At 32.5% G+C, this 12374-nt stretch overlaps 2 protein-coding genes and 1 non-coding gene across 3 annotated transcripts; 1 reads left to right on the forward strand and 2 right to left on the reverse strand.

Annotated features, from left to right (window-relative positions):
* The first annotated feature begins 692 nt into the window (after nt 1–692).
* Nucleotides 693–3122, forward strand: LOC130967740 (polygalacturonase At1g48100-like). Its single transcript, XM_057892731.1, has 6 exons — nt 693–1317; nt 1408–1575; nt 1663–1707; nt 1781–1988; nt 2090–2171; nt 2259–3122. Exons 1-6 carry the CDS (start codon nt 874–876, stop codon nt 2761–2763), a joined length of 1452 nt encoding a protein of 483 aa, XP_057748714.1. The 5' UTR covers nt 693–873; the 3' UTR covers nt 2764–3122.
* A 1275-nt stretch (nt 3123–4397) lies between these two features.
* On the reverse strand, nt 4398–5217 carry LOC130965489 (1-Cys peroxiredoxin). The gene is made up of 3 exons (XM_057890248.1): nt 5100–5217; nt 4867–5015; nt 4398–4790 (listed from the first exon to the last, which is right to left on the reverse strand). Exons 1-3 carry the CDS (start codon nt 5215–5217, stop codon nt 4398–4400), a joined length of 660 nt encoding a protein of 219 aa, XP_057746231.1.
* Nucleotides 5218–5414: 197 nt separating this feature from the next.
* On the reverse strand, nt 5415–5487 carry TRNAE-CUC (transfer RNA glutamic acid (anticodon CUC)). The gene has a single exon. It is a non-coding gene; the product is annotated as a tRNA-Glu (tRNA).
* Between the last annotated feature and the right edge of the window lie 6887 nt (nt 5488–12374).

The raw sequence follows: 12374 nt of genomic DNA on the forward strand, positions 1-12374 counted from the left end.
TTAGTAGTTAGTTACCTTAACAAAACTAAAAATGTTTACTGTCTTTTGAAGGGTCTAATGTGTATTTTTCTCTATAAATATGTAAATTTATTTTCTTATCACTATTCTGCTATATATGTATACTTTCCACGTCCACTTTAATTAGTTACTTCATGATAAGTGACTAATGATCCAAATTCAGCTTATACCTATATAAAATCAAATCCTTTTTTTTTTTTTGCTTTGAGAATTTAATTCTGACACTTTTAATATATGTTGGCAGTGTGTAGCTCGTAGCAGCAGAAAATTGTTCGGTGTGCAACATAAAATTCAGAAACTGTGAGCAAATAATGGCCAAGGGAATGGAAAGTGTAAGAAGAGAAGAACCAAGGCATCACATTCTGGACCACAATAATTCAACACTTCAAAGAAAAATAATTACCTTGAGGGAAAAAAAATAGTTAAAATAAAAAATAAAATAAAGACTACAAGCTTACAACTATTAGAGTTGTTTAAAGTTTAAACTCTAGAAAGGGGTTTAGAAGGGTCCAATATTTTCCATGACACACTATACTTTCAATCAACATGGACTTGACACGTGGCAACTCCATGCTTGAGAATTTATTTTTTCATAAGAAAACATACATGTATGTTTCTGAGTATATAAATAAGACATGATCCTTGCTTGCTAGGCCACTCTGCTTCTACTTACAAATCAGATTCTACCTTAGCCATTCTTCCTCCTTCAATTTTCATTCTCATTATCCTTTGCATTCTTTTTTTTAACTTAAGCTCAAGAACTTCCTTTTTGTCTACATACATAGTGGGGAAAAAGGAAAAAACAACTTAGCACCATTTTGTGGTTCCACATTGGCTCATACACATTTGTGAGAAATGGAAACCATTCACTGGTTTTTAATGCTATGGATTAATATGATTCTACTCTTCAACCATAACAACATTGGAAATGTGGAAGGAAGATACCACCATCACACAAATAATCATAAGAGAAATTCCCCTGTTTCTTCTTCCCCTGTTTCTCCTTCCCCTGTTCCTACTAAGCCCCCTGCTTCTGATTACTCCCCTGTTCCTTCAACACCTTCCACACCTTACCCCAATGATCCTCCTCCTCCAGAGTCTGCTCCGGACGGCATCTTTGATTTGAGGTCGTTCGGAGCAGTTGGTGATGGTTTAGCAGATGACACAGCAGCATTCAGGACAGCATGGAAAGCTGCTTGTGCTGTTGAGTCTGGTATTGTTCTTGCTCCAGAGAATTACTCTTTTAAGGTCACTTCAAGTATTCTCTCAGGTCCATGCAAACCAGGACTAGTACTCCAAGTAAGAACAACAATGCTCATAATAGTTACTGTGATTTTAATCATATATGATTAAGATTAATGTTAACTAATAAGGTTTTAATGTGAGTAGGTGGATGGTACATTGATGGCACCAGATGGACCGGATTCATGGCCGGAATCCGATAGCCGAAATCAATGGCTTGTGTTTTATAGACTTGATCAAATGTTACTTAATGGCACAGGAACCATTGAAGGCAATGGAGATAAGTGGTGGGATCTCCCCTGCAAACCTCACAGAGTATAACCATCTTTCCATATTGCTGATCAATTCAACTATTTCGAGTTCAATTGGAAAACCCCATTAATTTCATTTTTGGATTTTCAGAGTGCAGATGGAAAAACAACTTCAGGACCATGTGGAAGTCCTGCTGTAAGTAATCCATTACTCAAGAAAATTTAGTTATTTACAACTGTTATCTTACCATTGTTTGTTTTATAAACAGATGATGAGGTTCTTCATGAGCAGCAACTTGAAGGTGAGTGGTCTGAAAATCCAGAACAGCCCTCAGTTCCACATGATTTTCAATGGCTGCCAAGGAGTACAAATAGATAGGCTATCCATTTCTTCACCTAAACTCAGCCCCAACACCGATGGAATCCATGTTGAAAACTCTAAGGCTGTTGGAATATACAATACCATGATAAGCAATGGTAATCATGCATATAATTAAAAACAGCAATCTTCTACTTACTATAATTATACAGCTTATTATGATAATAACATTATTAATTATTTGACTAATTTTGAGCAGGTGATGACTGCATTTCAATTGGACCTGGCACTGCAAACGTGGACATAGATGGTGTCACTTGTGGTCCTAGCCATGGGATTAGGTACATACTTACCAATTATTGGTGATTACTAAAATAAGTGCCACCTAATCTGATTCTCATTGTTACTAATCATGTCTTGTATTACAGCATTGGAAGCCTTGGAGTGCACAATTCTCAAGCATGTGTGTCCAACTTAACAGTCAAGAACACCATCATAAAAGAATCAGACAATGGGCTAAGAATCAAGACATGGCAAGGTGGGATGGGATCAGTGACAGGTTTGAGATTTGAGAATATCCAAATGGAAAATGTTAGGAACTGCATCATCATAGACCAATATTACTGCTTGTCAAAGGAATGCCATAACCAAACTTCAGCTGTTCATGTGAATGATGTGTCCTACAAGAACATTAAGGGTACCTATGATGTTAGGACCCCTCCTATTCACTTTGCATGCAGTGACACTGTTGCTTGCACAAACATAACACTCTCTGATGTTGAGCTTTTTCCATATGAAGGAGAATTGGTTGATGACCCTTTTTGTTGGAATGCTTATGGGACACAGGAGACTTGGACTATACCTCCGATCAATTGCTTAAGGGAAGGTGACCCTGAGACTGTGGCCGACCCTTCTGCTTTTGAATGCAGTTAAATCTCTTTTAGTAACTGTCTCAAGATAAAGACATTTTTTTTGTCTTATCTTTGTTTCAATCGTCTCAATATTTTTATATTTTCTATCTTGAGACAGTTGGTATTAGAAATGTTAGTTTGAATTTTGGTTGGTCATAGAAGACATATATATATATATATACTACAAGTATAGAAGTCAGATAGCCATTACTATGTGTTGGTGGTTGTGGTTTCCAATTCCATATTAAGAATTAGGACTCGTCCCCATTTGGGTGTTCTTATCCCATATTGTGAGATGAAATATAGAATTGTTATAGTCCTCTTTTGGGACTCTTCTATTGTAATAGCTTGATTCAACATTTATATATATTATATGGTTAGTATCATGTACACTTTTAGTTCCTTGACAATATTAACTTCAGATTTTATATTCACGATGCCATAACGTTCATAATTTACTAAGGTGGAAAGTACAGTAAAGTGAAGTTCATACCTGGTGGAAACTCGGGTAAAGTTGATATCTGAGAACTATTAGATGATTTGACTAATTTGACTAAATTTTCATCTAACTAATTTGACTAAATTTTCATCTAATAGCTTTTAGGTATCAACTTCACGTGAAGTCCAAATTTTCATGTGAAGTCGAGTACACTTAAGTTTTTACCATTTACTAATTTAGTATCTATAGGAACCTGTGGTGGCAAAATACAAATTGTTAGTACATCTTTACATATTACATTATATATAAGATATCATTTTCATAATTATTAATTATAACTGGATCAACACAATGATCCTTCTACATAAGCAGATATAATTATGAGCCCAACACATCTAAATATAATAATGTACCTCAGTACCTGCCATTTATTTTAAGAGTAGTTAATGAGTAATGAGTTAGCTTGTGTATAGCCCAAACTAACAGGACAAACTTTTGTTTTATGTGGAAAAATTAATTAAGTGACCCTTCAAAGTGAGTTCTTGTTTGTGTTGTGTTTTGACAATAGCATTAGCATAATTACCAATCACCATGATCACAAGTGAATTTCTGACATGCACAATACTTATGTTAGCAATCTCGTGAGTGGTGAATATTCAAATTCGTCAATTCATATATGTTTTGTGGTTTATATGAGGAGATATCACCTAGCACTATATAATATGTTTAAAATCCAGAGGCAATCTTGTGGATGTAATGGAGTCCATTCTGTGCACACGTGGGTTCTCAGTGCAATTGTGTCCACATGTTTTTTACAGCGCTGGAATAACAAAATAGAACATGCATGAATCCTCTCAATAATATACAAGCATGTAAGTTGGTGGGGGCACAAAAGATGTTGAATTTATGTTCTTTAATTAATTAATTCCATTATTGGAAGCCTGTGTATGTGAATTAATTTTAAGACTAAAGCATTGTGGTAAAACTAAAGCATGCATATGAGACAATACAAGTTTACACATACTTAACCATATAGCAATAATAATGTGACATATCCAAATTAAGATTCAGATTCTGTTATAGTATAACACAGTCAACAAAAGGATACATTATATTAACTAGTGTCTATATAAAACATAACATTAGAGAAGAGGGCAACTCGTACTTAAGCATATTTAGATTTGTGAGATAGCAAAATAAGATGATATGATATGATATCAAACTTTGGTGAAGCGCAAGTAGTTCTTCCCTGAAGGGAGATCCTTAGTTTCAAAACCTTGAGGGAACATGTCCTTGGCTTGTTGATCAGTAACACTTGGCTGAATGACAGCAGGGTCCCCTGGCTTCCAGTTTGCTGGTGTTGCAATCTTGAACTTTGAAGCCTTCTGCAGAGACTCCACCACCCTCACTACTTCATCCATGTTCCTCCCTGTTGTTGCTGGGTACAGAAAACTCAGCTTCACCTGAAGATCAGGCCCCACTATGTGAAGAGCCCTAGAAGGTAGATTATTGCCACTGGAATCTTTCTCATCGGGGTCCACCATGTTCAGCTTCTTGATTATCTCTCTCTTTGGGTCTGACATGATTGGGTAACTCACCTTGCAACCTGGCTGCATTATGCATGCAATAACTAAGCTAAGGGAATTCATTAAACAACAAGTGTATATTGAAGGTAAATATACTGACAGTGAAGGCTTCAATGTCTTTGATCCATTCATTGTGGGATTGAATGTCATCGCATGATAAACCCAATAGCTTCACTCCTCGCTGATTAAACTCTTTAGCATACTCAGCCATCTTCCCAAGTTCCGTGGTACAAACCGGGGTGAAATCACCTAATAATAATCATGCATGAATATGGATAGTTATAATATATGAAACAAGAAGAGCCGAGAATATACATATATATATATATATACCAGGGTGAGAGAAGAGGATGGTCCATGAATTAGAACAGAAGTGGTGGAGGTTGATCTTGCCCTGGGTGGTTTCAGCTTCAAGGTCAGGGATTGTGTCTCCAATGGTAAGGCCTGGCATGATGATTGGAAGAAGAGATGAGGAGAGAGTTGCATGTGTGTTGATGTTGAATATAAAGGAAAGAAGGTAGTCTGCATGAAGAGAACGTGGCATGATTGTGGCTATGGACGTGACCCTTTTCTTGCTTAGTTGTCGCTTGCAAGTTGAAACTCTCACACTTTTTCAACCAAAAAGTAAAGATTTTTACAAAAATTGAATTCCGTTGCCGGGACTTGAACCCGGGTCTCTCGGGTGAGAGCCGAGTATCCTAACCAACTAGACTACAACGGATTTGTTAACTCGTCTTATATTAATTTAATTTAGTCATAAACACCAAATTCGTCTATTCCTTTTTAGTTTTTTTGAAAACTTTTTTCTTTGATGCTATTTTTTCTCTTTGTAGATGTAAACGTGATTCTATCATCTAATTTCTGCTCACTTAAAAGTTAAAAATTTTAGCTTTTGTATTTATTTTTTGTTAAACTATTAATTAAAAAAAATTATTTTTTACCTATTAATTATGTTTTTTTATTGTTTATACGATAAATTTTGTTATTTTTTCGTAACATTTTTTTAATATTCTCTCATACATGTTATTATGTTTTTATAGAATTTTTATTAATTTTGTTTATATGATTTTTTTTTCTATCGTTATTATTATTTCTTTTTTGTATAGAGGTTTTTTTGTTTTTGTTTTGCATTACAATTCTATTATTTCTATTAGAAAGATTAAATTAAATAAAAGGTTAACATAAATGAATTACAATAGAGTCTAACATGTATTCAGTTATTTACGATAATGTTATGTTAATTTTTGTATGTTAATTTTTTTTTTAAATAAGAAGCTCAAGACGGTAAGATAGAGCATTTAGAAAGTCTAGAGTTACAATACAAACACTAAACAAAAAAACTGAAGTTATCTCCGGCATTGCCATCAACAATGCTCTTAATCGACTTGGTAATAACTTCCGCAATGCATGTTTCTTAATTCTTGAAAATCCTGGTATTCCTTTCCAACCACGTATTCCAAATAATAGCAAAAAAATCAATCAGCCACCTATTACGTTCGACTTTTCTTACAGGAGCTCCTGTCCAACTCTCAAAATGTTGCTTAATGGTTCCTGGAATAGACCAAAATTTATTATAGGCGTATATCCAAGCACACCACACCTGCCACGTGAACTCACAACTAATGAATAAGTGGAAATCATTCTCAATTTCTTTTTTACATAAAACACAAATCATATCCCTGTGATCAATAATGCCCAATCTAATCAATTTTTCCTTAGTATTGACCCTACCAACTAACACAAACCTGGTGAATAACTCAACTCTTGGTGGTACTAGTCATCTCCATATAGATCTAGTGAAACTATAATTCGTAATGTCCTCCGGGAGAGTCTCAGTCTGCAAAACCTGCACAAATGAGTTAGTAGAGTAAACTCCTGATCTATCAAATTTCCATACTATTATGTCCTCCCTCTCACTTGTTAACCTGACAGATTGTAGAACTCCATGAAGTTGGTTAACTAATTCTAACTCCCATTGGAATAGTACCTTTCTCCAATGAAAGTTCCATATCCACTCCAACCCATCCTAGAACCCACAGTCCACTATAACAGATCCGACTTGATTTGAAACCGAGAAAAGTCTTGGAAATACATCCTGCAACACACCACATGGTAGCCACTTATCTTTCCAGAAACGAATTCTTCTACAATCTCCTAACTCTAATGATAACCATCTGACCATTTTATCTCTCGCTTGCTGTTCTCTTATCTGCAATTGACAAATGTCCCTCCACGGACCCTTTGTATTAGGAATCGGCTGACAAGAAAGAAGGACATTTGGCTTCAAGTCATTGCAGGAGCACACAATTTTCTTCCATAATGGGCAATCCTCCTTTGAAAACCGCCACTACAACTTGAACAACAATGCTGTATTCCGGAGCACTGCATCGCCCACGCCCAAACCCCCGAAGCGTTTTGGAGCTTGCACAATATCCCACCTTACCAAAGGTACCCCATCCCTTCCGTCCTCATTACTCCACAAGAACCTCCTTTGCAAAGATATCAACTTATCTGCTACTACTTTGGGCATCTTATATAAGCTAAGATAGTAAACCAGCAGACTATTAAGCACAGATTTGATGAGTACCAGCTTTATTAATCGTTTGGCTTTCCACAGATTAAGGCTTAGTTTGGTAAAGTTTTTACTTTTCAAAAGTATCTTATAAAAGCTAACGTTTAAAAGATGGTTTTTTAAAAGTTGTAGCATTTATATTTGGTAAATCAAATTTAAAATTACTTTTAATAAACACAAGTAACAACAATTGCATTTAGTAAAATAGCTTTTAAAATTTAAAAATACTATAATAGACATAAATGCAAGTATTAAATTTGAAAATTAGTTAACATATGAGGTTATATTAGACTTTTAAATTTTGAAAAGCACAAGCCAACTTTGAAAAGCTCTATCTTAGGTGCTTCCAAAAGTACCCGGGTCTTTTAAAAGCTGCAAGCACAAGCACATGATCTTTTTTATTTAACAAACACAAAATGAGGTGCTTGTACTTTTAAAAAGCTCAAGTACATCTTCGAAAAGTTTTACCAAACCAAGCCTAAGTTTTTCTTCTACTTTGTCTATAATAGATTTTCATGTCTTGACTAATTTCGGATTCGCTCCCAAAAAAATACCAAGATATTTGACTGGCAACGTTGTTTCCTTACACCCCAACAAGATGCACATATTTGAATCATGTTTATAAAATTTAAGAACTAAATAAAGACAATTAAAATTTTAAAGATTAAATTGAGACTTGCATAAAAGTTCAAGAACCAAATATCTCACCAAAAAAATATTAAAATTTATTTAAATATATAAAATAAAATAAAGTAATATAAAATAATTATTTAAATTTATATTTTTTAATTTTTAAATAATATAATTTAAACAATATTTAATTTATTATAACTTATTTTAGATAAAAATTCCTAAATATAAACTATATCAACACCAACACACTTTTAATTTTATACAAATTTATATTTAAAAACATAAGTTTCGTTTAATTTTTGTTTGGCTATGTTTATGAATGATGAATTAAAGGCGGCACTCATGTAGTGGGGGACTTGTGATGGAATTAAAGTGTTAAACTGAATAGTAACTTAAAACAAAAACAAAATCTTAATAATATAATCTATCCTCAAAAAGTGATGGGGCTATGGGATTGGGAGCAATTGTGGCTTTATCACACACTCGCCTATGTCGGAGAGCGTATGCATTGTCATCTACAGCAACATGTTGGAAAGAATCCACAGATTTTTGGTGTAATATTCTATGCATGTTTGAGAGATTCCTTACTTTTGCGGTGTATATGTTTGGTGGAGGCTTCTTCCATGGTGAAAGTATCTTCAGGACTTTTAAGGTCCAGGAAACATTTATAATTAATGAATATTTTAGTTCTTGGTTCATAAATATTTTAAAATGAAAAGAAGCAAATTTCTGACAACTAAGTGTCTTGGTTATGATTTTTTACTTTTCATCATTTCTTTCTTTTTAATAACAAAAATTTTCATTCTTAAAATTGACTTTTTAGTTTAATTTCTATAAAATTATTTTATGAATATTTTTAAACATTTATATATTTTGTACCATAAACCTTGATTTACCTATTTTTTTTTGTAAAAATAATTATTTTACAACAAAATTCATTTACTTGAACTTTTTTTCCTTTCAAAATAATATTTGTTCAAACGGAAAAAAATTCGGTTAACTTTACTCTTCATTTTTTAAGCAATAATCGATTCAAATTAAAAAATATTATTTGGTTCACTTAAACTTTTTTTTTACTTCAAATTAAACAAAATAATTGCTACTAATTTAATGTTTTTTCTCTGACAATTTGACTTTCTTTTAAATTGTTTATAGTGGTTGAAGCTAAGTTGAGAACTCATCATCATTATTTTCCAAAGAAACAAATTTAATTTGAAGCAGAAAAAATATTAGTTCACCTCAAACTTTTTATTCTTTAAAAATAACATTTTCATTAAAAAACATCATTATTTCACTTCGATTTTTCCTTCACACAATTATTTTTTGTTAAAATTTTTTTATTTAAATAATTTTATAAAATAATTATTAATTATATACTAAATTTTTTTCTCACTAAATAAATGTAGTCATTATTTTAAAATTTTAATCTTTTAGACTTTTTTCTTTGAATTATAAAAATATTCTTATCCTAAGGAGTAGTATTCTTCAACTATTCATATTTATATTAGTGTAATTACTATTATTAGTATTATAATTAGGAGTTATTACTATTATTATTTTAATATTCACTACGATTATTCTTATTCACATTTTTCTGATAATTATGATCATTTTCTTTTTTTATTACGATTGTAATAATAATACTAACTATTATCATTATCATTCATATTGTTAGTATCCTCAAGATAACAATTGTTATTAATTATTATTAAGTAAAAAAATAATTAAATTAAGACAAATAAATATATCAATATCACCTACTTTTTTTTTACGGTGAATCGGATCGGCTTAATTAATCGAATTTGTCAACTTAAATAATCTACAAATATTTTACTTAAAAAAAATAATCTACAAATAGTCCAGCAATATATAAAAAACATTGCCTCTTTTGCAACTGAACCGTTTTCATTTTTCTCATTCTCTTTAACCCGGTTTGCAATTACATAAATTCTGGGGCCAAACATAGTAAAATTATTTTCAACGGTACGGCGCCATTTCTAACCACATATTTCGAATATTTTAACCTGGTGCTTCAAGGACCAGAACCAACTTTTCCCACCATAGACAATTCCATGTTTGGTGATTAGACATTTCAAAGTGTTTACTCATGCTCGCACTTAATATATATGACTTGATTTCTTACAAGTTGAGAATGAGCTAAAATATATTTTAATCCCTGGAATTTTACGTCGGTCTTAATTTTGATTTTAAAATTTTAAGTTATTTAATTAAAATTCTCAAATATTGAATCATAATTCACGTTTATTTTAAATCTTCAAATATTGAATCATGATTCACGTTTATTTTTATAGTGATTTTTATTAACCAAACACTAAAATTGTCATATTAAAATATTTAAAATGACACTATTTTAAAAACGTGCCAATTTTCATTAAAAACGATGTCATTTTAGAATTTGAAGGATTAAAAATATTTGGTCTACACTATAATTATTAAAATAAACTATATTCGACCCTTTTTCATTCTCTCGTATGTGTAAATTTCACAAAGAAAAATAATTCGCGACTGACATTTATCCTCTCTCAAACTGTTCGAAGAGGTTGTTTAAGAATTAGTATCAACGCAGCAACAAAAGCCAAAAAACATATTAAGAACTAAGAAAAATTCATGATTTTTTTAGACTCGGTTCTATGTTTATTTGTTGATTTGAGATTTATATTGTGTGTTAACTTGTGTTACAATATAGGTTTAGGATTTTGTTAGTTTATGAATTTTAAATATGTTAGGGCTTTGGTTTTTTTTGTGTTGCTGAACTTAAAAATGGTCATCATTGTTTAAATGTTTTGTTTTGTATTTCTATAGACAAGAAAAGAGAATTGGAAAATAAACTTAAAAAAGATTGTATTTTTTTTGTATTTGTATTATTTGTTCTCTATTTTTAGCTCATACAAGTGAAAAAATATATAGTATAAAATTGCAGAGACTGTTATCATTGTTATACAAGTAAAAACAGTTATTTTAAATTGTTAATAACTACAAACTCTTCAATTGTATTACTCTATCTTGAACAAAATATAAATCAAATTCGAAGTATTTGGTTCAGTTGTGTAGAATTGTAGGGTATTAACACTATTGACCTGTTATTTAAAAATATAACTGATATCATTGTTATTGATTTTGAATTGCAGATGGATGATGGAATAACAATTATTTTTCATCATAGAGGACAATTTGAGACCAAATCAAGATGAAGATGTGATTTATGTCAGAGACCACATTGATAACTTGGTTGGACTGGATGAGGACACGATGGATATCTTCTCAATGTGTACAAGATGATGGGATATGACAAGTTAAAATTGTGCTGGTGGCTAATTTCTCGGAGGCCATTGAAGAGTGGATTGAGAGCACTCTCAAGTGATAGTGAACTGCTTGAGATATGTTTTTATGCAACGAATAATCATAGAGTTGTGCATGCCTATCTTGAGCATGGAGTATCTGAACATGAGGCTGAAGAGGTTTTAGAGTTGATTGAGATGACTCACATTTTAAAAGAACCTGAAAATTGACACCAATTCAAGCACCTCATCTATCCCAAACATATCTCCTATCCAAAACAGCCACATATATGCTTACCAGTCCACATCCAACCCGCTATAGAATTCACCTCCACTTTTCCTATCCAGCCTACCTCTGTGAGTCCAGTCTAGCCCACAACTATATATCCAGTTCAGCCCACAACTACAATTCCGATACAATTCAGCCCATACAATCACCTCCAACCTAGCCTACCTCTTCAGCTCTAGCCCAGATCACCTCTTCACCACCAATTTAGACCACATCCAAACTCCATGATAAACATCCTACTAATCCAGCTTCTAAAGAAAAACCCAATCTTATTAAAAATTCCACATCAACCACCACTATTGTTAAGAATTTCACTCCAATTTTAACTAAGAAATTCAAGTCCACTCTAAAAATAAGTGCTACCAAAAATAACATTACATTAATACCTAGAAGAGTGACAAGATCAGCTTCTAGATTTGCTTTGAAAGAAAAGAAGGTTGCTGGTGAGGTGGTTGTAGTGACACTCTTGAGCAGTGAGAGCAACGATTCCTATAAAAGTGTAGAAGATGAGCTTTATAGGCTTGGATCTGAAGTTTTTGAGAACTCGAGTGACTATGATTCTAATTGTGAGGTGGCTACGGCAAGGATTAAGGAGTGTAAAAATAAAAAAAGGTAAGAAAAAATTCAAGTTATGCCTTGATGATTTCTGTGATGAGGATGAGGTCATTATGCAGAATTCAAATGAAGACATTGATTTGGGTTATGTGCTAGGGAAAGTAAGTGATATCCAGGAACCATATGATGCATTTGATGCCTACCATGATGACTCTCATGAAAATGATTTATGGCATTCTGAGGAGATGAAGACTCCACTA

The sequence above is a fragment of the Arachis stenosperma genome, chromosome 3, assembly GCF_014773155.1.
Source record: "Arachis stenosperma cultivar V10309 chromosome 3, arast.V10309.gnm1.PFL2, whole genome shotgun sequence".
Taxonomy (NCBI): domain Eukaryota; kingdom Viridiplantae; phylum Streptophyta; class Magnoliopsida; order Fabales; family Fabaceae; genus Arachis; species Arachis stenosperma.

What these genes read in the sequence shown, in the direction of transcription:
- LOC130967740 (XM_057892731.1), top strand. Translation starts at nt 874, where the DNA reads ATGGAAACCATTCACTGGTTTTTAATGCTATGGATTAATATGATTCTA. An exon ending in GACCATGTGGAAGTCCTGCT is followed by an intron (nt 1,708 to 1,780) that starts GTAAGTAATCCA and finishes TTTTATAAACAG; the next exon opens with ATGATGAGGTTCTTCATGAG. An exon ending in CAATACCATGATAAGCAATG is followed by an intron (nt 1,989 to 2,089) that starts GTAATCATGCAT and finishes AATTTTGAGCAG; the next exon opens with GTGATGACTGCATTTCAATT.
- LOC130965489 (XM_057890248.1), bottom strand. Translation starts at nt 5,217, where the DNA reads ATGCCAGGCCTTACCATTGGAGACACAATCCCTGACCTTGAAGCTGAA. An exon ending in CATCCTCTTCTCTCACCCTG is followed by an intron (nt 5,016 to 5,099) that starts GTATATATATAT and finishes GATTATTATTAG; the next exon opens with GTGATTTCACCCCGGTTTGT. An exon ending in AAGACATTGAAGCCTTCACT is followed by an intron (nt 4,791 to 4,866) that starts GTCAGTATATTT and finishes TGCATAATGCAG; the next exon opens with CCAGGTTGCAAGGTGAGTTA.